This window comes from Larus michahellis, chromosome 2 (assembly GCF_964199755.1).
Source record: "Larus michahellis chromosome 2, bLarMic1.1, whole genome shotgun sequence".
Lineage (NCBI taxonomy): Eukaryota > Metazoa > Chordata > Aves > Charadriiformes > Laridae > Larus > Larus michahellis.
Window position 1 is genome coordinate 103,300,890 of NC_133897.1, and position 27,904 is coordinate 103,328,793.

The 27,904-nt window shown below is 38.1% G+C and overlaps 2 protein-coding genes across 12 annotated transcripts in view; both read left to right on the top strand.

Moving 5' to 3' along the window:
- LOC141739353 (uncharacterized) overlaps window positions 1-20,908 on the top strand; it is a 26,693-nt gene extending 5,785 nt beyond the window's left edge. For 3 of the 7 annotated variants that reach the window (XM_074576448.1, XM_074576449.1, XM_074576451.1), the window contains 13 exons: window positions 82-162; window positions 845-981; window positions 2,849-2,971; window positions 4,552-4,594; window positions 6,046-6,165; window positions 6,977-7,091; window positions 8,877-8,922; window positions 9,248-9,307; window positions 11,367-11,474; window positions 13,169-13,265; window positions 14,271-14,471; window positions 17,665-17,785; window positions 18,829-20,041. In XM_074576448.1, coding sequence (XP_074432549.1) covers window positions 82-162; window positions 845-981; window positions 2,849-2,971; window positions 4,552-4,594; window positions 6,046-6,165; window positions 6,977-7,091; window positions 8,877-8,922; window positions 9,248-9,307; window positions 11,367-11,474; window positions 13,169-13,265; window positions 14,271-14,471; window positions 17,665-17,744 — 1,211 coding nt within the window. In that variant the 3' untranslated portion in view covers window positions 17,745-17,785; window positions 18,829-20,041. Of the gene's footprint in view, window positions 1-81; window positions 163-844; window positions 982-2,848; window positions 2,972-4,551; window positions 4,595-6,045; window positions 6,166-6,976; window positions 7,092-8,876; window positions 8,923-9,247; window positions 9,308-11,366; window positions 11,475-13,168; window positions 13,266-14,270; window positions 14,472-17,664; window positions 17,786-18,828; window positions 20,048-20,106 lie in introns of those variants that run through there. The other 4 variants (XR_012585676.1, XR_012585678.1, XR_012585677.1 and 1 more) reach the window with 4 other exon arrangements.
- Window positions 20,909-21,564: 656 nt separating this feature from the next.
- Window positions 21,565-27,904, top strand: part of TEX10 (testis expressed 10) — a 60,260-nt gene continuing 53,920 nt past the window's right edge. Inside the window, exons 1-6 of one of the 5 annotated variants that reach the window (XM_074576465.1) lie at window positions 21,575-21,665; window positions 22,104-22,329; window positions 22,432-22,520; window positions 24,010-24,134; window positions 26,120-26,308; window positions 27,120-27,826. In XM_074576465.1, coding sequence (XP_074432566.1) covers window positions 24,123-24,134; window positions 26,120-26,308; window positions 27,120-27,826 — 908 coding nt within the window. In that variant the 5' untranslated portion in view covers window positions 21,575-21,665; window positions 22,104-22,329; window positions 22,432-22,520; window positions 24,010-24,122. Of the gene's footprint in view, window positions 21,666-22,103; window positions 22,330-22,431; window positions 22,521-24,009; window positions 24,135-26,119; window positions 26,309-27,119; window positions 27,827-27,904 lie in introns of those variants that run through there. The other 4 variants (XM_074576468.1, XM_074576469.1, XM_074576467.1 and 1 more) reach the window with 4 other exon arrangements.

Consider the following 27,904-nt stretch of genomic DNA (forward strand, 5'->3'; position numbering starts at 1 on the left):
TTTGTGATGTGACTTGAGATCGTGAAGACTGACTGATAGATGGATGACGTGGGATTACATAATATTAATTTTATCTTACAGTGCAAACTGAGCCAGAGAGGTTTCATGGACAGACCTTGGAAGAACAGCTTAATACATGCAAAGATTCAGAACCTGCACTTGGTAAGGGCTTTTAATACTCTTTAATTGTTTGCTTATGTGATGTTTACCTTTAAAGACTATTGATTAATTTTAAAAAAAATGTAAAATTAGGTAATGCATAATAAAATTTTACTATGTTTACACTGACTACTCAATAGTATGGTATGAAAGTGACTGATCTTAGTGACAAAATCATTGGATTTGTCCTGGAATATTTTTGATTAGGGTAGGTACCACATGTTGAGAATATTCTCTAGAAATGATCTAAGCAGATATGACAGAAATGAACTTTGACTTAAATGATCATTGCTATTCTTTGTAATTTAACTGTCCACCCTGTGGACGGAAGGGAGAGTGGAGTGGCCAGGAAAAATAACTGCAGGGGCATATGTTAAAATACATTCCCTTCTAAATAGTTACAAAATAGTTGCTATTTTTTTTAGATTATTCTTTAAAATAAAATTGTTAAGTCCTATGTGGTAAACATAAGGCATCTTAAAAACATTCAGTTTTGTACCTTTGGTGTTGAGGATGTCTAGACACGCAAAAGATAAAAGGAAATGATGGTTCTAAAAATCTTGATTCAAGTGTTTAGCATGCAGTAGCAATAATTTCCTTTAATGTCTCTTTTGTAACTAGCACTGAGTATTTGTTTCAGCAAACATTGAATTTCCTAACTTTAGCTTTTTTTTAATTAATACAGGACTTAATTATATAGTTGAATATCGATCAAAAGACAATTTCACTTTTCTCTATGAATGTCAACTGTGCCATTGTAAAACAGGACTGAGTAACATGTTCATGCATGTTTGTGGTTCCAAGCATAGACTGGCATACCTGGTAAGTTTTTAGAATAAAGGTGTTTGTTTTTGTTGTTTTTTTTTACTGTAATGATTTAAGTAAAGAATTTGCTGGTCATATTATGATTTTAGAAAAAAAATAAAATTGTGCTACATAAGCTTCTGTGAAAATGTGTGTGTTTGTATTGCAAGCATGCGACTGTGATAAATTGATTTAACATTCTTCTTATCAGTAATGTGGTAAGGTGTATACCTGTCCACTGCTGACACTCAGTTTTTAGTTTAATCTGTTTTGGTTGACCAGTAATGCCAATACTGGAATCTACAGATAAAATTCACAAGCAGTAGGTTTTTGACTAAATTTTGTATTATCTTAAAGAACTGGATCAATGAAGAAATTGTTCAGTCTTTCAGATGCTTTAGATTAAAAGGAACATAATTATAAATGAACATGATATGTATTGGATAGAGGCTGTGACTTGGAATCAGGAGGGGAAAAAAAAGCATTTCTAGTTTTGTGGCTGGACAAGCCATGTAAGTTCTGTGCCTGTTTTATGGAAACTTGCAAAGCTCTTAAGGTTGATGTCGGCCCTAAAATGCTTAATCACGTTTTTTTTTTCAGTATGTTTGGAGAAATAAGGCTGTCTAGTCTTTGAAAGTTTACTTGAATATATTTGTTTAGGATAGGCTTTAACAAAACTGAGAAAGAAATATTCTGAAAAGTATTTTGATACTTTCCATGAAATATCTGCTCAAAATCAGTACTATATCCCACATATCTTAAAGTCATAGTATGTTGAGTCCCTATACTGTTTTGAGGCAGTTTTAGAGCTAATGTTGTCAGGTGTACCATGATGGATCTGCAGTGATGTCCTTCACAAACATCATGGTGTTTCTGGTCATTAATTCAGGTGTATATGCTGAGTTCTGATGTTCTCAGCTCTTGTATTTCTTGTTCAATTCCAACTGTTTTCTACAATCCTGAATCTTATGCTTGTTAACTGCATCTCTGCTATATTCTTAAATACTATAAAAGAGTTCAACAATGATAGCTTTTAAGTCATGCATCTAGGATGGATTAACCTTAGGCAGTAGGAAAGGCAGGAGACTAAATGCCTGGATTTTGTTCTGCCGAAAAGGAGCTGGGGGTCCTGGTGGATAACAAGCTAAAGATCGGTAGTGTACCTTGGCATCAATGAAGGCTAACAGCAAACTGTGCCGTACTGACAAGGGTATAGCCAGTAGATCAAAGGAAGTGATTATTTCTCTGTTCTTCATACTTGTTAGGCCATATCTAGAATATCGTGTCCAGTTTTGTGCTACAGCAGACAAGAAAGCTATTGATGAAATTGTCCAGTGGAGAGCTGCCAATGTGGTCGGGGGGCTGAAGCACTTGCACTGTGAGGAGAGGCTAAGGTAATTGAGCTTGTTCAAGCTGGAGAAGAAAAGTGTCAGGGGAATCTAATAGTAGCCCTCTAATATCTTCGGGGAGGTTATTAAGAAGGCAGAACCAGGCCCTTTATGGAGGTGCTTGACAGGAAAATAAATTCATACAGGGGAGCTTCCTACTTGATTTAAGGAGGAAGTTTTTCACTGTGAGGGCAGTCTAGCATTGGAGCAGGTTGCCCAGAGAAATGGGGGAATCTCTGTATTCAGAGGTTTTTAAGATCCAAGTGGACAAAGCCCTGTGCAACCAGTTCAGCGTTCAGTGTCAGCCCTGTTTTGAGCAGAAGATTTGGCTTCCGTTACCTAAATTATTTTGTGATTCTGTACACAGTCATTTTACCAACTTCTGCTATGTATATGTAAAAGTTGACTTATCTCCCATGAACATTAGCTGTGCTAGATCTGGGAAGAGTTGTGTAGGATAAAGTGTGACTTAGGATTTGCGTTTCCTTGTTTTCTAGAAACGACATTATCCTGAGATAGCAGAATCTGATGAAGTTAAGGGTAAAGGCTCCGAACTGAACAGAAAAGTTAGGCAAGTTGCATTAACAATTGAGAAGAAAGAAGGAAGAAAACAAATAAAGGTACCTCTCTTTAAGAATTCCAGAAGTTTTATATTTATTAAAATAACAAAGAAAGTAAGTTCTGTTATGGTGGGCAGATCTGCTTTGTATGGTAGGAGAACGTTGCTTTTTAAACCTTTAAATCAAGTGCGTTTTGTCATCTTAATAGTTCTTCCAGGATTATTCTGGAGACAGTTTCCCATTGGTCACTCCCATCATAAGTATTTCTCTTGTTTGAAATAATACTCATGCTACCTGAGTCTACAGAAATATGAGTCTAAAATGCACAAATAACAAAAAATATCTATATTAATGTTTAATCAGGTCCCATCTGTGTGTGTGTGTGTAAAATAACTTGTTTCATTGTTGCTAGGAAACCACCTTTATGACTTTTCTGAATTAGTTTCTGCTTTGTTAGCATCTTGTGGCAGTTCTCAAAGGAGTCAGGTAAACGTTCTGGTAGTACAGAGTGAAGTGTGGGAATTTGCAGGTGGATATAAAGTTCTCAGCAATGCCATGGGATCACAGGAGCACCATAACCTTAAATTCTTGGGGAGCTGCACCCTTTGAAGCATGTTCTTATAAAGATATCTCCATGTCGCGTTCTGTTGGTGTTTATACCACAACAGTATTTCGAAACGCTTACCATCTTATTTGGGCAGGATATTGGCAAGTTTTTTTTCTTGAGGTGTACCTTACCACTCTGATTCATGACAAGCTTACTTAGGTGCTTAGTGTTCTTTATGGTATACATTAAATTTGTTTTCTCTATCAATTTCAATGTCTGTCAACATCCTACTTGTTAAGCAGTGTTTCCTGGCAGGGTCTCTTGATAGTGCTACTTAATGTGCATAGGCTATGTCTGGTTTCAAAGTGGAGTTCACAATGTTACTGTGCTTAAGTTCCTGCCAATCTGAAAAAAGACCCGTGTTTGTTTCTGTGTGATACTAGGCTCAAGGATGGGAGCCTGTAGGATGAGATCCTACTCTTTTTTTGATTAAAAAAAGGTATGGGAATATTGGAAGATCAAGACTTTCTTCTGGAACGAATGCTGTAAAAAGGAGAGGTTTCATATCATCAAGCTCATTCTCTCTGCGTATCCTTCATTTTTAACCTCTGTTTAAAAAGAGAAACAAAGCTGACTATTGGCAGCAACTTTTCTTTCGACTTAATTCAGATTTCTTCCTGACTCAAGACTGTGTACTTTACTTGAGATTTATGTTCATGGATATAGAAATAATTAATTCCATCTATATTTTGTAGACTGTTTTGTTCTTCTAGAAAGTTTCACTACATCTATCGCAAATCCATTCTTGATTTAAGGAACTTTTAAATAGAGCGTGCATAACCTGGTTTAATTTTACTGCTATATTTTCTGAAACCAGCTATTTGATTATTTTTTTAGCTCTAATAAAAATTTAATTGTGGTAAATGGCTGTCCAAGTAACTGACTTACTGACTTTGAATATCCATTCAGGGATTTACACGTATGTGTTTAACACTACTGGTCATATATCCTTAAAAAAAATAAATATTTAACTCTGAAATACCTATGAAATTTTATCCACAAAATAGGTAACATAAATGGGTTTTATTTTTAGGTTGTTACAGGTGCTCCAATAATGAGGAGGAGATGGCAAGAATGTAAGTGTGCTAAGTGGGATGTAAAGTGTACATTTCTAATTTGGATGTACTCCCTTTGATCTAAATCATCTTGACATAAGGGCAAATTGAAAAATTTTGTCAATAATTGTCGTGTGTTCTTATGTACGAAGCTGCATTTTGTATGGTTTATATTGAAAATTTGATAGATGAACAAGCTCTTCCATGGGCAACATAATTAGAGAAGTGTTTTATATGGCTTTGTTCTCTCTCCCTCTTTCCATCCCAGTCCCCCTCCCTTCCCAGGATCCTTTACCTATGATTTCCATTTACCTGGTAACTGCTGTGGTCTCTTCAGTGCCATCTACTCACGAGCATTTTGGTAAACTGAGCAAAAGCAGCAGGTTGGAGCTCCATGCGTGTGTTTAATTTGCAGTCCAGAAAGCCAGACAGAATCCTTAAAGCACAGCTATAGCTTTTCATGGAATCATAGAATGGTTTAAGTTGGAAGGGACCTTAAAGATCATCTAGTTCCAGCCTCCTGCCATGGAGACCGATGTCTACCCACTAGACCAAGTTGCTCAAAGCCCCATCCAGCCTGGTCTTGAACACTTCCAGAGATGGGGCTTCCACAACTTCTCTAGGCAGCCTGTTCCCATGTCTCACCACCCTCGCAGTAAAGAATTTCCTCCTAATATTTAATCTAAATTTCCCCTCTTTCAGTCTAAAACGGTTACCCCTTGTCCTACTGCTACACTCCCTCATAAAGAGTCCCTTCCCATGTCTCCTGTAGGCCCCCTTCAGGTACTGGAAGGCCGTTACAAGGTCTCCCCGGAGCCTTCTCTTCAGGCTGAACAACCTCAACTCTCTGAGCCTGTCCTCATAAGAGCTGAAGCACCTCTCCTATCTGTGGAAGAAAGCTTTCTGTTTTACTAGCCGTTGATACTCACAAAATTGTAGGAACATGGTATCTTTGAGACTTCACTCCATTTAATCTTTTAAAACTTATTGTAGTACCATGTCATCCAGATGGACAGACAGTACAATTGCATGCAGCTGTCGGAAATGGCTAAAAATGATCTATATTAGCAGTGTCATACTCCTGAAGAGGAAAGATACCCATTTTGAATCTAGGAAAGTGTTTTGAAATAAGTCGAATCCTATTCAAATTAAGTTTCTTGACTGTAACCTTTTGGTTAATGTGTCTAATTTTACACTTGGCTATGTGGCATTCTACTGTACTTATAATGTTTACATCTTTTAAGAAATCTGTGTGTATAATTGTAGCCAGGGTATAAAATATTTCAAACTTTGTTATTAATTTGTTGTTCATATTCAATATGCTGTCATATAATAATGCTTAAAAAATTATTCTTAATGTTTGTAACTAATAGTGCATAGAAACGGAGCTAGTTGAAATTGAAGTGCAGTTTTAGAGCCCTCCTCTATCAAGATAATGTCCGTTGTGCTACATTTCAAGCATGTTTGTTTAGATCCTAATGCAGATGACAGCCCTTCAAAAGCTAAAGTTCAGCATGTGGATAAGTCACTTAATAATGACGATAAAACAGATTCTAAAAATAAGGATGGAAAAATGCCAGACCCTATTCAAGGTAAGAGAAGAATGATTTTTTTTAATTTTTATTTTTTTTTTAACTTTCACCAATGCATGAAGTATTTACTCTGTATGTGCCTATTTGTAGCTTCTATAGTTACTTTCTGCTATAGGTGAATTTGCGCAGTGTGTGGATGGGTTTTGGGTCTGTGGCAGAGGAAGGAATAATACTAGTGTTTGCAGAGAAAACAGTCCAGTTTTACTTAACGTCACTGGATACTTCAGAAACAAGACAAGATTCATAATTAGAAGTTTTTATTATGTGTATTTTTTGGAGAAAGGGCACAGATTCTTTTTGGGCTATAAGTTGTTCTTTGGTGTCAGGAAAAGAAAAATGGGAACAGCTGCCTGCCAGACTTTGGTTAGAGCACAAGAAGAATAAGGAGGAAATAGATTGGATAGATTTTTTTTTTTGAATGACATAGAAAATAAGCGTTAGTCAAATATTTTTTAGAAAACAAAACCAGAATTAAATATAAATCAGTGAATGCCACGCAACTGAAAAAACATTAGAAGTTGCTGCTTGGTTGTAGACTTAATGTCAAAGGTGAGATTAGGGTTCTGTCTAAATACATTATAATTATTCTCATTCAGAATATTTCTGATCAGAAATACAAACTTATGCTTCATGGCTGAACCAAATATTTGATTTTTAGGTTCAGTTTTTATTTTACTTCTTCACAAGATACCTTATTTACATCTTCAGGTTTTATTGATGTTATATTTTTAAATAAAAATCTAAGCAAAGAATACTTTTAAATTAAAATATTGGAAACCCGTTACTAAATATACTGGTTTTATTGTTTTAGATGAAAAGAATGTTCAAGAGGAGCAGGAAAAAAGTCAGAAAGAACAGGCAAAACCAGATGAGAAGATTGAACCTAATAAGGCTATTGAAAGCAGCAAAGGCAACAAGTCGGAAAAGTAAAACAAACAAAATCCATTGCCCCCCCCAAACCCCTTTAATTTTACTCAAAGGAAGATGTTGTAGATGATAACTGTCTATATTTGATGTGCATAGAGTATGCTGTGAGAAAGTAAGTCATGCTCTGATAGCAAAGTGCTTGTCTTCTGAAATTGTGCTCAGCTGTAATCTTCTCTCATCAGCAGAAAACCTGGTGTATATGAAGCAACCTCAGATTTTGCTCTAGATGCAACTAGCTTTTATATTTAACTCTGTTATCCTTAAGGCATAATCCTCATGTATTACAACTTCAAAAAGAACGTTCCGTCGTGGTTTAAAAAACCCTCTGTTATGGGTTCACATCAGACAGTTAGGGTGGACTGATATGAACTGATTTTAGAAGGAGAAGTTAATCAGTAAATAGCTGTAACAATTGGGGTTCATCTTTACAAAGGATTTCGTGGAGGAACAATAAGAAGTATTGTGTGTGGTTCTAAAGTGGTGAAACTGTGCTTGCTGTTTGTAAACATCTTTATTAATAACAGTGTTGTGAGTTTAGTTTGAAGTATCAGCCTTTGTGTGAGGGGGATATCTCCAACATCCATCGTCTTTGTGCAACACTAGGAACCACAGGAAAAGCATTTGATAAGGGATATACATGCATCAACCCCAACATAAAACTTTTTATTTCAACAATTAGTTCTTTGGTTTTGCTCTAATGACGTTTTCTTGGAATGTTTCTTAACTTTAAACCAGTAGTATCTTTCCCAGACATGGATGGCTAACATCTCTTGTTTGTTTACTATTACCCAGTAAAGGGAGAAATTTTCTAGTTCCTGAAATATCTTTTTGTAGGAATTTTGCCTCTCTAAGGGGCAATCATTAAGGAGAAAGACTAATTGAAACCATATTCAACTCCAAATTTATGAATCTTTGTGTTCATTTGTCTGGCTTTCAAATATCAGTTTTCAGTTCTTAATCCGGGGAGTGAACTAGTTTGTGAAAACAGCAAAAATAAGGGACTAATAAAAGCTCAGATATCCACATCTGGAAATGCTGCTATTTCTACCTGACACTGATCCTTATTGCACAATCCTGTACTTTAAAGAACAGCATCCTTTGGAAAAATCACTTAATGCTGTTCTTTTAATCCAGTTGTTCAGAGAGATCCTGGATAACTATGAACAGCCAGATGCTGGAAGTCAGTGTCTAAATTACAACTTCAGCTTGTTCCTTTACTGTTCATTTTTGTGAGACTTCTGAGGGATGTGAACTCAATATATAGTTTCTTAAAAGGAATGAGAACAGATTCTCATTGACAGCAAGCAGTCAAATGATGTTTCCACATGATGATGATCACAAATGATGACTCACGTATTCTCAGTCTGAGAATTTCTATTACTCCTAATTTCTTTGTAGTGAAGTTCTGCACAGTCATCCAAAGATGTAAATTATTTTGAGTTCATTATTATTATTTTATTTTGAAAAATTAAAGATACAATCTGCTTTTACTATATTTCTGATTCCTAAGAAAGATTTCAAGAAAGAGGAGGGCTTCAGCTTGGCAGTCATATGGTTTTGGTTAACTTAAAAAAAACCCAGACACTCTCATCTCTGGTTCCTGGGCTTGCAAAGGGGTGGAATGCGCCTATAAAATACGTGACCTTTCAGAGTGTGTTAGAACTACTGTAGTAGTAATGTGTCAGGAATTTAAACTGATTATGAGTTATTGATTGGCTACAGATTTTGATAGATAAACCATCTGTATACGGTTTTATTTATTTATTTATTTATTTAACCTTAAGGTGTGAGACCAATAAACAATCGCAGGAAGAAAAGAAGGAAGTTGAGGTGAATATTTTTCCATTAATGGGTTGCTTCAGTTTACAAATAGTTGGGGAACTAATTACTTTAATATATGTTTGGTAATGGTGTTTGCTTTTGCTTATTCAAATTAGTAATATTATTGACAATAAATTAGCTATAAGTTACAAAGCAAAACTATTAAAACCAAGGTTTTTTCCTACTTTGTAATGAAAATGCATGTACATGTTTCATGCAAGCACACAGAATTTAATTAGAGCAAGAATCTAGAATAACATATAATAATTACTGATTAGTTTTGGTTATAATTACTGCACATAATAGATCTCTGGACTTTTTTTATATTAAACAGCAAGAATTTACAGCAAATCCTGAAGAATTCACTAGTCAAGAAGAATTGTTGGGTTATTTGGTGAGTGTTAAATCTTACTTTGCAATGTAATTTTGGAAAAAAGAAACAGAATTACTAAGTTAAAAATGTGGCAAGTAACATGAAAGCAAAAATGTAGGCAGTCTGCTAATCTAGCAACATATTTTGTCAGAAGGTAGGATTCAGAACGAAGTTAATATCGCTGAATTTATAATATATATATTCATTCTGAAGTTTCTAGACAGGGGTTTTTTTTTTTCAAAATACTGGTTTACTGTCAGAGGGCTGACTTGCATTGAAAATTAATGCATTTTTCTCAACTGTAGCTTAACTCCAATCCTGAACTCCATGCTTAACTAAAATGACATTTTAATTTTTTTTTTCTTTTATAACTGGTCTATCATTTTCAAATGATGAATTTGGAAAGATGTAATTCAATAATGGAAGGAAGCAGGATGAAGAAAAATATCTGAGATATGCAGAAAGGAAAGGAACAATTTTTAAGAAATAAAATACAAGTTGTATACTTCAACAAAAAAACCTCAAACCCCCATAAACTAAGAAAACCTAACTATTCCCTTGTAAAGTAATGGCAGAACACCTGAGTCCTGTTCAGTTGTTCAAAATATGTATTATGTACACATTCACAGCAGAGATACAATCAATAAAAGTGGAAGAGTAGCATTTGCTTCTTGTTATTTATTAGCAACAATATTTATTAATTACATTTGTGGTCTTGTATACAGAAGTGGTGATTTTATTAAAAGCCTCAGTGACAAACTGTACAGAAATCTTTACTATTAGTTGCTGTGACTCAGCTACTGCATGTCAATCTAGGTACTTTTGACTCTCAAAGTCTTTTTTCCCCATTTTAAGAGGGAATTATTAGGTGTAAAGATTGCACCTTGCTAATAAAACTTGAATTTGTTTTGAGGCATATTCTTGCTTAGTACGAGCAGTGCTCTGTTTTGGAAAGTTTGAAAATTGTTTAATATTAGCATCTACAGTCATTTTTTAAATAGCTGCATTCTGTGTTTCTGTTGTTGTTGGATTCAAAAGGTTTCTTATGTAGTGGAAAGTAATTTTGCAAGTATCTTTTTTGGACTTGCTGTTCATATCATGGAATAATTCCAGTTTTTCAATAATTATCCATACTGTATACTTTTTTTTAATTGTGAAAATCCGTATGCTCAGCTTTGTCATTAAAATAATTATATTTCTTTTATTACCTGGTAGCAGAGATATCCTTGCCCAAGTTTAATCTTCTTTTTCCACCTAGTTTTTGAAAAGATCTTCTTTAAGTATACCGTGTGCAAACTGGGAGGGGTAAATAGTGTTAAAAATATAGTATAATCCCTGTTATTCTGTCACGTATGCACTTAATGCTAGTTTTTTATTACTTTTTTCCGTTGTCTGGAATGTTTAAAGGTGTTTTGTTTCTAATCCAGAAGACTCTGTATTGGTAGGACAGACCTGCGGTTCTGCTACATTGTGCCCAGTGGAAGTGTTTTCAGCAGAACTTTATTAATAGAGACAAGACGATGACGCATGTAGCACGCTCTGTGAGGGCTGTTGGCGCTAGAACTTGCTCCCTACTAGAGCTTCTGAGTTTCAGAGACTGCTTTTTCCTTAGGCTTTTTAGGAAGAAGGTTAGTATAAAGCAAGGTGGCATATATTTTTAAATTCAGTAGTGTCTTGGCTTTTTGCTACTTTCTAGAGAAATGGTTTATGACTATATTGCCTCAGGGAAGTTGTACCCATTCATTTGTGTGCAGGTGTCTTGGGAAGAGATCCAAATACTTAAGGAAAAACATTTTCCTGTATGTATTTCCAGGCATGTTCTTGGGTTGTTCCTTTTCAAAGGAGTCTATCGGGTAGCTGCAGCTTCCTTTTGTTAGGTTCCTCTTCAATTCCACCTCCCTACCCCCCATTTATGGGATTAAAAGTAAAAACTGTATTTGCTTTGTAACTTCAGCCACGTGTGACAGATGGATAGAGACATAAAAATGAGGTTCCTGCAGGTTTTGTTTATACATGATACTTTAATCCTTCAGAGGGAAAATTTTTATATTGTGTGTTGTTTTGTTTTGTGTTTTCCTAGCAAAGTTTCGAGATACTGAATGAAGATGATGCTTCATTTATCCTAAAAGTTACACAGACTCTTACAGATGCACTGGTGGAATATCGTCAGCAGGCTGCATCAAACAAAGTAATGTAGATTTTGTTATGTTTTTGTTCTAGAAATCTGTAGATCGCTGTGAATATGCATTTTTATTATTACAGTTTAATTAAACAAAATTGCTGTGAAGACCACATTGTAAGTTTTACCTATATATATATACTATATATATATATATATACTTGAGTTTTTGTAGTGATCATAAGGTAAACTTAGAGCTTTTCTGTTGAGGAGTCTTAATACGTTCTGTTCAAAGGTACTTGCGCTTTTTTTTTTAATAGAAGCTAAAAATCATCTTGCCTCTTATTTCCCATGCTTTTCCTTACATATAAGATTTTCTGCTATTTTTGCCCCTTTTCAATTCTAACTTCAGCTTTTTTCATCTCCGCTGACCTCCCTGACACTCTTGTTCTAGATCTCATTTCTGTTCCCGGCCTTCACTCATTCACCATGTAATCAAGCATTATTGACACCGGTTTTCTTTCTCATACAACTTTTGGTCCTACTCTTTGGACTGTTTCCTCTGAGGTCCTTTTCTTCCTCCACTGTTAGAAACCCAGTTTTCCCCCTCTCTGCTATTACTTTTGACTGACTTGTCTTTACATAGGCATAGTATGGAGGTGGTTTGAGTACTTTGAGGCTGCTGCGGCTTGCATTCCCTACACCTCCAGTTTACATTCCATTATACCATAATCTCCACAGTTTCCACGCTTGGAATGACTTCTTGTTCATTCCCCCATTGTCAACAGGGATGGTAGGAACTTTCCTCTTGTTGGTGATCTATTCAACATTTTTGCCATAGGAAACATTATTCCTTATCCCTCCCAGCATTTCTTGCAGATTTGTCAGTGCTGAACGGTGTTGTTCACCACAACACCTACTCCTACTACAGCTACTTAACTACTTTTTTATTTAAAGGGTGAGCTTAAGTGGAGAATGCCAACGAGGGTAAGTAGCAGCCAACAAGCTGGAGAGAATCACAGAGGTGACACTTCAAGAAAAGAAGTTTTGTTTTGTTTTTTTCTTCTGTTCTCAAAAAGCCTTTCTTAATTCAGGACTTTATAATAAAGTTTATCTTTGTCACCCATATTCCGTCCTCCCTCTATTGCTTTCCTTATGCCCCAAATGCAGTACTTCTCCATGATAAAATTCCATGCCTGTAGTTCTCATTAATTATTTATTGCTTTTAACTTCCTCATTAAGCTTACTCTCACCTTATTCCTGCTGGGTTTTCCCATATAGGATTTTGTTGTTTTATTCATATGGAAAGAAGGCAAAATCTGACATGTCACCAAGAAAATCAAGTTCTAACTGAAGTAACGTTTAACCTACTAGTTTTAGAAAAACAGAATGTTTTCCCACATTAGGGTTTTTTAGTATTCTAAACTGTGATCTTTCAATCGGTAATTTTTAACTAAATCTTTTATTTCGAGTGTAAAATGCTTCCTTTTTAGACCTGACAGGCTGAGAATTAGGCTCTATAAGTATCATTTCTTGGCCTAATACAGTGCTTTTTCAGACGCAGAGAGATACCACGAGCAGTGTAAACATACATAGAAGTTCATTACCAGCTGCATGATTTTCAAAAAATACTTGATTTTTCAGATTTGGTAGCAGAAATACTGGTCTTTTATTTGGTTTGTGATCATCAAAAATGTAGCAGTTCGAAATTTCAAGAGGTTGTCTTGGTGAAATTCTGAATGCAACTTTTGTCAAACTTCTAGGACCTCTTAGACGCTGAATATAATGGAGAAGCAGCATTGGAATATTCCACAGAACAGTCTGACCTGACTTCAGCAGATATTAGTGACTCTGATACTGGTAATGTTAGCTTTCCAATCTTGAATGTGCTTTAATCTTAATACTGAACTTTACATAAATTTTAGTAAGCCTTTTTTTCCTGCTTTTCTAAAAGCAGAGCTTAAGAGACAATAAAGCCAAGGTCAAGTAGCATAAATTAATAGTTTTGGTTTTGTTTTTTTTTTTTTCATCCTCTATAAATGTTAGAAAGGGCAGACTATTCAAAAACATTCATCCTACTTAACTGTAGGATTTGGGGAGGAATTGAATTAGTATCAACTCTGACTTTCTTCTGCCCACAGGCAACGGTTTCTAAGGAGTTTCTTTCAAAGTTTAACTCTGCCTTCCCTTCCCTTCCCTCCCACCCCCCGCATTTCTTTCCCTTCTTGGTGGAGAAGAGGATTAGTGCAGGTCTAGTCCAATCAAGATGTTAGTGGAAACATGTTGTATAGGATGGATAATTCTGTTTAATACCCGAATATTGCAGCTATTTGGCCTCAGTACTTCTAATTCATTTTACCAAAGAATCTTGGATTTCTTTGAGGTCATTTCCTTCTTGATATAAATAAATGGTTATTTTTCTGAAGCATAGGAAGTTCAACCATATGCTTGGAGAAGCAAAATACCCAGAATACTAGTGAAGGTAGCTTGTATGATTTTATTATTATTTTTTTCCGTGCAATGTCAATTTTCTTTTTTTTTCTTTTGAAAACCTCAATTGATACAATGCTAATAACAAAAATTGCAATGACTTATAATATACGAGACTTGGAATTTCTGGTTCCTTTTTGTAAGCATAATGGAAATAGCTTTCACCCACCTCTCAACCCTTGTTTCTCCAGGATTTTCTGTAAATGGAAAGCATTCCCGACTCTCAGTTATATGAAAATGTAGCAAAGTCAGATGTGAACCTCACCAGCAATGCTGCTGTGACAGACTAGAAATGCTTGTTTTGAAAAGCCCTATTTAGAAAAATGAGGACTCTTCAGACTCTTTCCTTACTGAAAAACAGTATTTCTCTTTAAGACTATTCGAGCAACCGATTGGCTAAGCAGTCCTTATCAGTAAATGAAGAAGATGAACCTCAAAACTTTTCAACTGGGTCTTCGGAAACAGCATATGAGAACAACATCACTGCTGAATTTTTGAACAGTGTAAGAAACATGAATGTTGAGGAAGTTACTGCTACTCTACACAAAATAGCAGCAGCAAATCCAGCTTTCAGAGGTAATTCACATATACATGCATACACACACACAAACACACGTATAAAAATATACATAATTTTGTTGGCTGTGTGAAATGTTAAGGACTATATGGGTCAAAGAACTTCAAGGTATTAAGGAGGGCTGAAGAGGCTTTTTTTTTCCCTTTAGCTTTTGCAGGATCCAGTTTAGGAATGGTTGTTCAAAATGGCTGCCTTCCCATGAAGGTGTTAATAATTGCTGAATTTCTTTTAAAATTCTTTTCTCATTTGTGCATAGTAACACTTACATGGTGAGAAATAGTTAACTAAAGCCAAGCATATTTTTATTAGAAAAAGAGCAGAGTCTCTTGTCTGTGATATAACCAATGAAACACTGGCTTTGGGAATGCCAACAGCAAAGAAATTTTTACTTACTGATTCCTGAAGGAACCGTGCTTGCACAGTAACATAGAAATAATAATGAATCAGAGATAAGTAGTCTTTCTTTTTCTTACAGTTTTCTAATAATTTTCAGCTACTAAACCTTCCCATATCTCCAGTCAACTGCTGCCCTTTCTTCAGAAGCTTCCTGTGTACAATTCTAAGCTTCTCAGAGTGTGTTTAGGATCATCAGGGTAAAAAAAGAACACTGAAGATTGAGTACATTGTAGAAGAGCTTAAGATACTCTTTGCCTGAGTGCTCACTGTGGAAGAAACAGGAGAGACTGCAGGCTGTGCCATAACCTTTCCTTGGGTATGTGTGTACGCACACAACTGGGCAGAGTATCTGTTCAGAATGGAAGTTCTGTAACAAATTGACAACAAAAACCAATTTGCTGCTTTCATGGTTTTAACTCTTCCATGGGTATCACCTGGTCCTAGGGACCTCCAGAACAAAGTGGCTAAGTTATTGATAGTAGTAATTTCTCCCATAAAGCTTCCTTTGGAACTTGAAAATTTGTGGGTGGCAAATGTGGTTCTCTTTTATGTATATTTATCTTTTTTTAAGGTTTTGTTGTGTGTTGAACACAGCTGCTCTCTCACTGCCTCCCCCTCCCCTCTGCTCCATAGCTGACAAGGAAGAGAATAGGAAGAACAAAAGTGAGAAAACTCATGGGTCAGGATAAAGACAGTCTAATAAGTGAAGTGAAGGGGTGGGGGGGGAACAAGTCATGCAGAGACAATCACTTAGCACTTCCCACAAGCAGACTGACACCCAGCCAGTCTCTGAGCCAATGGCCACCTCAGAAGCCAACCCCCCCACCTTGCCTCCGCAGTTTTTATTGCTGAGCATGATATATGGAATATCCCTTTGGCCAGTTTGGGTCAGCTGTCCCAGCTGTGTCCCTTACTAGTCTTTTTCCCATCCCCTGCCTAATCTGTGTGAGGGTGCAGTGTGGGAAAGAAAAAGCCTTGATGCTGTGCAGGCGCCCTTTGGCAACAGCCAAAACACTGGTGTGTTATCAACACTGTTTTGGCCACTAATCCAAAACACAGCACCATACAGGCTGCTGTGAAGAAAGTTAACTCCATCCCAGCCAAAACCAGTACAGGATTCCAGGTGATTTTTGAAACCAACAGCTTCTATTGGACAGGCGGAATAGAAACGGGTTAGAGAAACAAGGTAGGAATTAGTGGACATCTGGAAAAATATGATTTGCTTAGAGTTGAGGGGGAATAAGTGTGGCTTTTGTGATAAGAAATCCTTCCTTGCAGGCTTTCTGGAGTTGTCTGAAAGGGGTCAGCAAAAAAGTCAGATAAAGACGATCCAGTTCATATAGTCTGTTTGGAATTCCAAGAAGCTAGATAGATACCATAATCAGAGGCTTTTAAGGGAACTGAGTGGCTGTGGGAAAAGAGGGAAATCCTTGCATTGTTTAAATAATAAACAGATAGCAAATGGGCAATTACTTTTTACAGTGAAAAGTAGTTCCAATAGAGAACTGTGTGCAGTGCTTAAGACCAGTGCTGTTCAGTATCTTCACAAATTACCTGGGGAAAAAAGGGATAAGTATCTAGATGGCAAATTTTTGTGATACGATGTTATTCAAAACAGCTAAAAGTGTTGGTTGACTGATGAATTTCAAAAGCTCCTCATCAGATCAGGGGAAGTACCAACTTGTCAGTCAGAAGAATATGTCGAGTACAAGGAATTAAGGAAAGAATGGAAAGCAAGATGGGAATCATCATTTTGCTATTGCATAAACTTTTGCTTTGCCTGTATCTGGCATAGGACATATATTTCTGTTTCCCTTATTTCAGATAAAGGACTTAACTGGTGCAAAAGGTTTAGAGAATATGGTAATATCTTCCATATAGGAAGCAATGGAAAGCTAGGACTCCTTTTGGCCTGGAAAAGAGAGGACTGAGATATTATAACAGAGAGCTGTAAAATCATGAGTGGATGGAGATGACAGGATTCTACTATTTCCTATCTCTTTTGATCCATAAACTTGGAGTAGAGAAGGGAGTCCAACTTCAAAATGGACAAAAGAGATGGGTCTTCATGCAGTAGTAGGTGGATGATCTATGGAACTCCTAGCAAAAGGATACTGTGGCTACAAAAATACATGTAGGCTACAAAAATACCCTTTGCGGTCTGGGCCAGGCCAGGCAAGTGTTTGGAACAGGGCTACTGAAATATTTGCCATATCAAACTTGGAACGTTTCCTGAGCTGAAGATGATCTGAGATTGGGAGAACATGGTATTCCCACACACCACCACACATCAGGCACACTTGCCCTGCTCTTACTTTTTCCTTAACATTTGGTTATGGGTGCTGAGTGCTTATTATTACCACTTAGACTGTCCGTGTGTTTCTTCTACTTCTCATCTCCCCCTCCTAAAGTCATGGGCATTAGTTCCATCGAAGTAATATGGCTTTCTTGCTTGTATTCAGAAGAGGACGCTTTGACTTATTGTTACAGTGATAAAATCAAGCACTTCTGGTCATGCTTTTCTGATCATCAGCTGCAGATTTTTGAAAGTTGGAGGCAGAGTAGAGGGGTAAGACAGAACCTTTAACTGAACCAGTACAGCTGTTCATAGCAATATACAGTTACAGTTTCTAGGCACATTCTGACAGTTAATGGTTGTGGTATTTTTCATTGAATAAGAAAGATCCAAACTCATGTCAGCATCTAAATGTTTCAGTATAACTTGTGCTTTTAAATGTACTTTATCATCAAACCACTTATTTTCTTTGTGTGTTTGTTTGTTTGCCTTTAACTAAGGAATTGATATTCCGAATGTTATAAGGATCCTGACTGAAAGCGGGACTCTGAGAAGACCAAGCAATGGCAGCACACAGTGACGTGGTAGTTAATAGAGTTAATATAGTGATGTTTACTTTCTGTAAGTTTGAGATTGTTGTTTTACTTAACATGAACTCAATGTAGTGGATTTTGTTATGTTCAAATTTTGTACAGTGTTATTTTAATTAAGAACTTGGTTTTTATATTCTTGTTATTTATTTCTCCAATTAGCCAAAATTTCGATATTTGTGGAAAGGTTGTAAAGCTCATCTTCTTTCTTTCCATGTTAAAACATACTTTTAAACCAGGTAATTTATTCTTCTCGCTGTCATTAAATACTGTACATTGACAGTCTGATCTTTTCTTATCATTGGCTCTTTTACAAAGAGTTATCAGCGGAACGAACTACTGCAGTCAGCAGTACAAATTCATCCTACAACAAATACTCAGAAGTTATTCCATGTGGCTGCTGGGCCTGATTCAAAAGCTTTTGTAATCAAAAAATCCCCTCCCATATAAGGATTATGAATAGGTCTCCACATATTTTTTTTTTAAATAACAATTACAAATAATAATAAAAAGTCAGTGCTGTCAGTCTAGTTCTGAGTTGCGAAGTGCCTGGATTATAACCAATAATTGGAAGCTTTAGCAAAGTCAGTAGAGGTTTGCTGTGCTTCCAAACTCAGGGATATGTCCCAAGAGATCTATGCAGACTATGGTTAGGAGGCACTGATGCGGTAAGGAAAGGATCTTCTCTTATCCCACCAGTAGGAGAATGTAACGAAACGTGGCTCATACTGTCCTTCAGTTCAGGCTCTTTTAACATGAACTTTTTTCCAACTAAAGTAGTAACTGGTTTTGGCTGAATGTAAAGTCTACATATTAATGACTACTACTTCTGTAGGATGATGAAAAATGTTTTGGGTGGTTATAAGTTAGTATGTTCAGGAAAAAAAATATTTTTTTTAAATTAAATTGTGTAATTAAAATTTGCTTCCTGCTTGTGATGTTGGGTAGCATTCAGTGGTTCTAATTAAAGCTCTTCAGCTTTGCAGCCAAATGCTGGTATAATATAGACATGCTGGGGCCAGATGGTAGAAGAACCTTTTAATGTTAATATAATTTTTTTTTTTTTTTTTGGAGATCTGGATGGAATTGAGAATCCTCATCCTAATAGTTTCACATCTTCATATCGTGGAATGCAAGACGCCATAAAAATAAGGTAACAAAGAAAGCAGCAACAAAATTGGTTAGTTTTGTCCTATGAACAGACATGGGAATGAAATCAGTTCAATGACTGTTAAAGAAATTAAAATACAAACTGCTGCTTTAAAGAAATTGTGAAGAATTTCTACAGCATCTCTAAATATGTTCTTGTCAGAAGCAGAGACGGAACCAGAGCTCTTACAGCTCATTTACTCTGTAATAGGGACAATGTTAATGCCTGCTTAGTGAAGATTAACTTGATCCGTAAAAAACATCTTTTGGTTGATATGAAATTCTGAATTCTGTTCCTGTAATACAGAAAATAAAAATAGAAACATCTTTTTGTTTGTTTGCTTTCAAAGTGCAGAACATTCTATCAATTAAAATAATAAAATCGGAATGTTCAGCTGTTGTAAGTGGCCATCTCTGGGACAGCTTCTTTTTTCTCTTACTGTGGAATCATTCCTAGTGGAAATAAAATTAAGTTGAAATTACTTAGATTTGAGTATTTTTTTTTTTTTCGGTGGGTGCAGGGGGACCATGCTGGAAAGATGTCTGAACCTATAGCACAGTGATAAAATGGTTTGAATGGTATGCTGCAGAGTGCTGCTGCACTTCTCAAAGACAGCTGAGAAAACTGAACTGCACAAAAATCATAAAGCGTATGCTTCTGGAAGTGTTTTTTGATAACAGTCTAGCATTGTCTGTTCAGTTATACTACTATTTTCCTCTTGAAACTTTCTTTTTTTCTGGTGCAAATAGAGGCTGCAAAAAAACTACGTTATTTTCTTCTTGTTATCTGCCTGTGTTTTGTGATGGCTTGGTATATTCTTATGCTAATGGAAAATTTTGTTTGTTGCAAAACGGTTTTTAAGAAATAATATCTTGTGCCAGCATTGCAAAGTAAGGAAAAAAACATTTTCTTTCCTAATTATGCTTTTAAATGATGTTGCTGACTGTATTTAATATTATACACTTTGATTTTTTTTTTTCCTCATAGTAACAGCAAAGCAGACTAACTGGAGAATTAATAGAATTAAAACTTAAGCAAGAGGAATTGATCTCTAACAAAAAATGCAGAACTTTACTCCTCTTAGAAGGCAGAGAGTGGAAAGGAAAAGGGCTTTCAGAGGTGACTTGATAGGAAATGAAAAGTTCTGAATGTGCAACAGAAGAGTTACTGTCTGATGTCAGCTGTGATGATCTCTGTTCTAGGCAGGTGTAGAAACATCTTCCTCTTGTGTTGCTTCCTGCGTCTTCTAGGACTGGGCCCTGTCCTTCTGCCTGAGGAATTCATTACCCCTTTTGAAGCAGCAAGCCGCCATACTGTCAATTTGATTGTACAGCGTGCCCAATGGTCTGATACTGCATGTGAAATGATAACACTGACTCTGCATCGCCTTCACCAAAAATTGTGATCTCTTCTAAATGTTTTCCAAGTCTATAAACGCAAATCTTGGTATTTGTTATTATTAATGCATTCTTATAGGAGCAAATGAGATACAAATCAAGAGCTAAAGTAGCTGGGCTCAAAGAAGGCATGAAGGCGATCCTATTACTCCAAGTGAGGAGCCTGAGCCAAGACACCTCTGATTCCAGTAATTAAAATGATGTAATGCCTCCTGTGATGGGATGCCGACATCTTAAAAAGTGCTACTGAACTTTTAGCAGTCATCCATGCTGCTTCATATCAAAGTAGTGCAGTGTAATTACTTCTGTGGTCTGACTGAATTGATCTACTGGCTGATGTGTTGAGGCAGGACCTCCTGATGGGACCCAAGGAGAGAGAGGCTGAGTGAGACCTGGAGCTCACCTCACAATTACTTGAACCCCCTGCTGCAAAAGCATCTCCCTCCATCTAGAAACTTTGTCGGGCTGCAAAGTATATCTCTGAGTCTCTTACGATGTTGGCATAAGAAAAAAAACTGCAGCTGTCATGGCCTACCTGTTCAACAACAAACTGCTCTACTGTATGTATAAAAAAACAAAGATTGTTTGCTTTGTTTAACACATTGCCCACAAAGAACATCCGTGAAGATGATCAGAGGGCTGGAGCACCTCTCCTATGAGGACAGGCTGAGAGAGTTGGGGTTGTTCAGCCTGGAGAAGACGAGGGTCCAGGGAGACCTTACAGCAGCCTTACAGTACCTAAAGGGGGCCTACAGGAAAGATGGGGAGGGGTTCTTTATCAGGGAGTGTAGTGATAGGGTGAGGGGTAATGGTTTTAAACTGAAAGAGGGAAGATTTACATTAGATATCAGGAAGAAATTCTTTACTGTGAGGGTGGTGAGGCACTGGAACGGGTTGCCCAGAGAAGCTGTGGATGCCCTTATCCTTGGAAGTGTTCAAGGCCAGGCTGGATGGGGCTTTGAGCAGCGGGAGGTGTCCCTGCCCATGGCAGGGGCTTGGAACTAGATGATCTTTAAGGTCCCTTCCAACCCGAACCATTCCATGATTTTACCGTAGAAAAGGGGCACAGCTCCTGTCACCCCTCATTCGAACGGCACTCGAGAGTGCACCGCCCTTCGGGGGAACGAATAAAAACCTTTGCGCTGGTCTCCCGCAGCTGCAGGATGTCCCCGTTCCCGCTTCCCGCCGCTCCTGCAGGTGGCGCCCTGGCCCCGGTCCGTGCGGAGCGGGCCGGAAGCGCCCTCCTTCCGGCGGGGGGGGAGTGGCGGTGGTGGGGGCGCTCGCTGGTGGCGGCCCCTCACGTGGGCGGCCGTTTCCGGGCAGGTTCTCGGGGGCGGAAGGGGGCTCGCGCTGCCGCGTGGTTGGTGAGTGGCCGCGCGCGGGGCTCGGCCGGTACCGCCGTTACCGGGCGGGGGGAGGAGGAAGAGGAGGAGGCGCCCGACCTGGCCCGCGGGTGCCTCTGGCGGGCTCGCCCTGCCCCGCGCTAACGGCCGCCTTTTGTGTGACCCACCCACCCCCTTCCCGCACGCTCCTGCGCAGGGCGGCGGGAAAGCGTGAGCGGTCCCGGGAAACCGGCGGCCTCGCCTCCCCCCGGGCAGCGGGCGTCGTCCGCCGCCCCTGCCCCGCCTCACCTCCCTCCCTACGGGCGGCTTCCCTCAGCCGCTGCTCCCGCCTCGCCGGCGGAGCCCCGGCTCGGTTCCCCGGTCTGCTGAGGGGGCTCCGGGGAGCCGAACTCGCGGCCTCCCCGCCGGGAGCCCCGACAGCGGGCGGGCACTAACGCGCTTTATTTAAACGCCTCGTAGAGCGACTGGAGCGGAGCGGCTCTTGGGGAAGAAGCGGAAAGATGTCCCGGGACGGTGAGGAAGGTGGTTTAACGGCCTAGACCTGCGGGAGGAGCCGCCGCCGTCACCTGGGCAGCGCTTTGGCTTCGGTACGGTGTTTGCGGCGCGGGGCGGTCTGTGGTGATTAGGTTTTGTGGTGACGGGGGATGTGCTGTTCGGCGCGGGAGCCGCAGAGAGTTAATTGCGAGTAAGTACTGCCCTTCGCTGGGAGAGAGGAGAGCTCGCCCAGGTGGGAATCTTTATCGTGCGAGAGGAGTCAGGGCACGTACCTTGCTTTCTGGTTCCTCAGGATTTTCCTGATCGCTTGAGCTTGTAAACGTGCTGGTGGCGAGATTCCCTGAGGATACCGCCTCAAAGCTGCGAGGGAACAAATCACAGGTGAAGCAGGCGCGCTTTTTGGCTGCCCTCATGTTTCCCTGAACCTGATGCAACGGTGGCTGAGCGGCACTTGGGAGAAGCTTCTGAAAAGTGCTGTGTACAGCTTTACGTTAAAGGAAGCTACTATCGATTTGAGGTTATTTTAATGTTTTGGCTTGTAAAACTACGTTAGTGCAGAAACTGTTAGGTGCACTTAGCTCGGTCCTGTTGGAGGAGGGCCAACTGAAAATATGGTTGAAGTCAAAAGGCAAACAGTTGTTTCAGCAAGGAGTTTCATTAAAATATTTACATAACTTCATGAGCTGTATACAATTTTTCTTAATGTCGTATTACATAGACACTGTGGTGTTTTCACGGCTTTGGTTTTGTAATCATTTTATCTCTGATTTTGCGCGGTAAATATGAATTGGAAATGGATATGTTTAGATTTCCAGTAAATTATTTCCAAAACATGCAGTGCAAGGTAAACTGTGCTGCTTTGTTTTGGTAGGAGAAAGTATATTTTATAAGTCTCCTCCTTTAAAATAACTTAGTTGACTTTGTTCAGGTGTGTGCACACCCATATTGTAAAGTTTTTAATGCTAATTGGAAGCCAAACATTCCGTTTTGTAGAGTGAGTCTTCTTAAATATCTCTATTAAAGCAAGCTTTGTAAGTGGAAATAACAGTCATGTCAAAAGCTTCTAGCTATTTCTATATGTCTTGCATCAAGTAGTGAAAATCTTGTCATTCTTTCCTAAAAGATGCATATGGTAAAAATCAAAAGCTTATAAAACCTTTGTTATTATACTTGGACGTTGAACGACCTTTTTATTTTGGCACCAAACCCCAAGCTTTTTTGAAGCCTTTTCAGTTGATAGGTTACTTATGCTAAATTTCACGTCAGTTAAATGGTCTTGCATATAGCTGTGTTAAGCTAAGCATGTGAAAAGCAGAAATTAAGTTGTAGTCAGATGTTTGTATAATCAGCTACGTTGGTTTTAAAAGAATAAAAAATTATAAAGGTATTTAAAACGTTCCTTAATGATTATCCTGATGATGTGTATACAAAATTCTGTAATACAGCACAAATTTACAGGTCAAAGTCCACTGGGAAAATCAGCTGTAGGATTTTATTTTCCAGAGTGAATGATGATCGTATCCACCATAAAAGAATCACTGTTTGGATATTTTATTTAAAAATTTCTGGGTTTAGTCAGTTATTTTCTTTTTAATTTGTTTTTATTGATCTTTAAAATATGAATGTTGTGTTCACAACTTTTTTCGGTATAATTCAGATATTAAGAAGAAACAAAAAGTTTGTGTACCTGACAGCACAGATCTTTAAAGCTGAATATACATACTGCATACAGTGACATCTGGAAGTATTCAGATTACCAGCTCTATAAATTACCTGTTATAGAAAGTTGTGAGATGTTAAACCCCAACATGATAATGGCTTTGTGTTTGTCTCTCCCTTCCGCCTTTTAAATTGTAAGTAATTTTTACAGTCACTTCTAGGAGTCATCAGACTGTGGATTCATGGCCTTAATTAACAGAAATCTAGGCACAATTTGTATGTGATGATGAGTGTTGTGACATCAGCTTCTGGAGTTTTTTATGAATGAATTCAGAGGTACGGAGACAGAAGGAAGGCAGATTAAATAAAGGAACCTGTGGTGTAGTGTTTGGGGTTTTTTGGAGGTTTTTTTTTTTTACCTGGTAGAGTTAAGAGTACTTTTATCAGGATAGATATATCAAAGGTCGTTCAGAAACTGAAGAGTGCATTTTAGTTTGTTTTGATTATTGCACGTCTGTTCTAGTATGTCTGTATGACTGACTTGTAAGTATAGCTATTCACGCTACCTTATTTCTTATGCCTTATTAGATATGACTTAATTTTTCAGTCTTTTTTTTACTTTATATGTGCCCGTTTAATGTCTTTTTTTTTTTCCTCCTTGTTCTTTCTAGCTATTGTTTTTAAATGCACGGACTGGACTTCTTAGCTTGTAGTGGAAGTTTTCTTAGATTTTTGTATGCTGCTGTTACTAGTGAAGGCCTGATTAAACGCATGATTTTGCTTGTGCAGACTGTGTGCTATTAATGATGAAGTTGGTACATTGGCTGGGATAATTTTCTTCATAGCAGCTAGTATGGGGCCATGTTTTGGATTTGTGATGGACACAGCGTTGATAACACAGTGATGTTTTGGTTACTGCTGAGCAGGGCTTACACAGAGTCACGGCCTTTTCTGCTCCTCACACCTCCCCACCAGTGAGTGGGCTGAGGGTGCACAAGAAGCTGGGAGGAAACACAGCTGGGACAGCTGACCCCAACTGACCAGAGGGATATTCCATATCATATGATATCATGCTCAGCAGATAAAGCTGGGGGATGTTTGGAGTGATGGTGTTTGTCTTCCTAAGTAACAGTTATGTGTGATGGACCTGTGTGATGGACCCCTGCTTTCCTGGAGATGGCCGAACACCTGTCTGACGATGGGAAGCAGTGAATGAATTCTTTGTTTTGCTTGTGTATGCAGCTTTTGCTTTGCTTATTAAACTGTCTTTATCTCAGCCCATGAGTTTTTTCTCACTTTTAGCTTTCCAATTCTGTCTCCCATCCCATGGTGGGGGAGTGAGCGAGTGGCTATCTGGTGCTTAGTTGCTGGCTGGGGTTAAACCATGGCAGTCTGGGTTTTTGTTGAGATAAAGACAGTTTAATATAACAGTAATGGAAGAGAAAATTATTATAATAATAATGGTAAAAGAATATCCAAAATAAGTGATGGCAGTACAGTTGCTCACCACCCAATGATCGATTGCCCAGCCCATCCTGAGCAGTGATCACAGATTTCCACCCCCCCAGTCAATTCCTGTTTATGTACTTAGCATGAAGTTTCTGGTATGGAGTATTCCTTTGGCCAGCTGGTCCTGTCTGTGCTCCCTCTCAGCTTCTATGGGAAGCTGAAAAAGTCCTTGACTTAATAAAAGAATTACTTATCAAAACCACAAACGAAATATGTTATCAACATTATTCTCATACTAAATCCAAAACACAGCAACTACTAGGAAGAAAATTAACTATCCCAGCTGAAACCAGGACAGTATCCATCCCTGGGGCAGTTGATTCCAAGTGTACTGGATGCCCCTCAAAGGGAAAGCAAACTGAGGCCTCTACCCTAGCCAAAACCAGCACAGTAAACAATGTACAAATTAAATGAGACAGTTCACTGAGCTCTTCTGGCTTGACAGGAGTCAGCTATGTAAAAGGTTGCTTGTTGGCAGGAACTTTTTAGAACAAAACAAACCCCGCAACTTATTCCAATAAAGCACTGGAAGATGCAAATACTTAAGTGATCTTTTTCAATAAAGTTGTTCTCGGAGCAAAGACAATCAAAGCAGCAGCAGAATGTTTTCTGGATGCTAGAAGAACAGCTGTACTGGATCAGTCTGCATGTCTGTTTAGCCTAGCATCTTTTCTCAGAGCGGATGCTAGTTTATGCATAGGAAAAAGTATAAAACCAGTAGCCTTCATTATGAAGTTGCTGCTCTTTGGTGGAAAATAATATTTGTTTGTAGTGTGTTTAATCAAATTAAAATTCTGAATATCTTTTTGCAGAGAATCAGAATGACTAAAAAAAGGAAACATCAAGAAGATTTCCAGAAAGTGAAATTAAAAGTTGGGAAAAAAAAGCCTAAACTAGAGAATGCAACTGATACTACCTTCAAAACAAAGGCCATACAAATTCCTGAGCAGCTTAAAGAAGATGGAGTGCTTCCTACGCAAAATAGAAAACTTAACATAAAGGTATGCTGTGGTATTACATCCTGAAATGACAGAAAATTACTTGTCATTTATCTAGGTTTACTATGTTTACTAGAGTTTAGGAAAAAAGATTATTTTTTTTTTAAAAAAACCCTACCTTAAAAAAAACTCATCAGAGTATCTGAATACAGCCTCTTTGTCCTTGACAATAAGTTCACCCTTTAATTTAATGGCTCAATTGCTGGACTAAGGGAAAGGTTTTCATCAGTGCAAAAACTACAGTTGCACACTGAATTATGTATCGGGGATTAACATTTTGTTTTTGAAATTTCTGGATCGTGACTTAAGGACAGGGTTTTAAAATGTAGACTTCCTGAGATGATGTTTTTAAAAAAAATTTTGCATTTCTTTGGGTGGTGGTTCTGCTTTCCTTCCTTTGCATCGTCTTCTATCTCTTTCAGCTCTCTGCTTAAACTTAAGAAAGCTGTTGAGCTTAAGGTTTCATAGTTCTACTTTAGATAGTGAATGTGAGTGGACTTATTTTTGGTCATCCCTCTGCTAAGTCAGTAGGGTTGTGCGGAAACTTAAAAGTGAGGAGTATCTAGTTACCTGAAGGACAAGTCATGGTATCTTGTTTTTACTGTTATTGAATTTTGATGTTTTGTTCATTGTTATGATTTAAACTGATACTGTATTTGTTCTGAACATATTATGCTGTTATGAACAGCAGTACATCATAAGAATAGATGCCGTATTTCTGAGTGTTTAAGAAAAATGTACTGGAAATAGGTGGAGAAGTTCAAAGAACCCAAAGTAATAATGATGGCAAGTACATATGTTTCTTTTCTTGTAGGATCTGCTTTCACAGATGCATCACTATAGTCCTGGGATTAAGCATAATGCACTTCTTGGGCTCAAAGATCTTCTGTCTCAGTATCCATTTGTAATTGATGCACACCTTTCAAACATAATAAGTGAGGTGGCAGCTGTGTTTACAGACAAAGATTCTGGTGTCAGAGGAGCAGCTGTTCACCTGCTGCAATTTTTGGCTTCAAAAATAAGAGCGGAACAGATTGCTCCATTTTTTCCTTTGGTAAGTGCCCATCTCTCCAGTGCCATGACTCATATCAGTGAGGGGATTCAGGAAGATTCATTAAAAGTCTTGGACGTTTTATTGGAAGCATACCCAGCTCTTCTCACAGACCGCAGCATTATATTGTTGAAGAATTTTGTAGAGCTTATTTCTCACCAGCAACTCTCAAAAAGACTTAAAAGCAGAGAGAAACTTTCCTGGATGCTCTCTGTTAACCCAAATCGCAGAGTAACTTCTCAGCAGTGGAGGCTGAATGTACTTACCAGGCTCAAGAAGTTTCTCCAAGCAGTGGTAGATGGATCCAGTGAAATAGAGGATGAAGGGCTTCAAGAACAAAAGGATAGCCCTCGTTCTGTGAGGAACCCAATATGTGTAAGTTGGAAGGTCCATGCAAATAATCAGCAACGTATACAGCTGTTTGAAAACGGTGGCTTACAACCAAAGATCAACTCATCATTTAGACTGAGGTGAGATAACGTTCATTAATTTGGGAAATAATGTCATCTGTAAGATCACAATGTTCAACTGCGGTTTGTTGCTGTTGA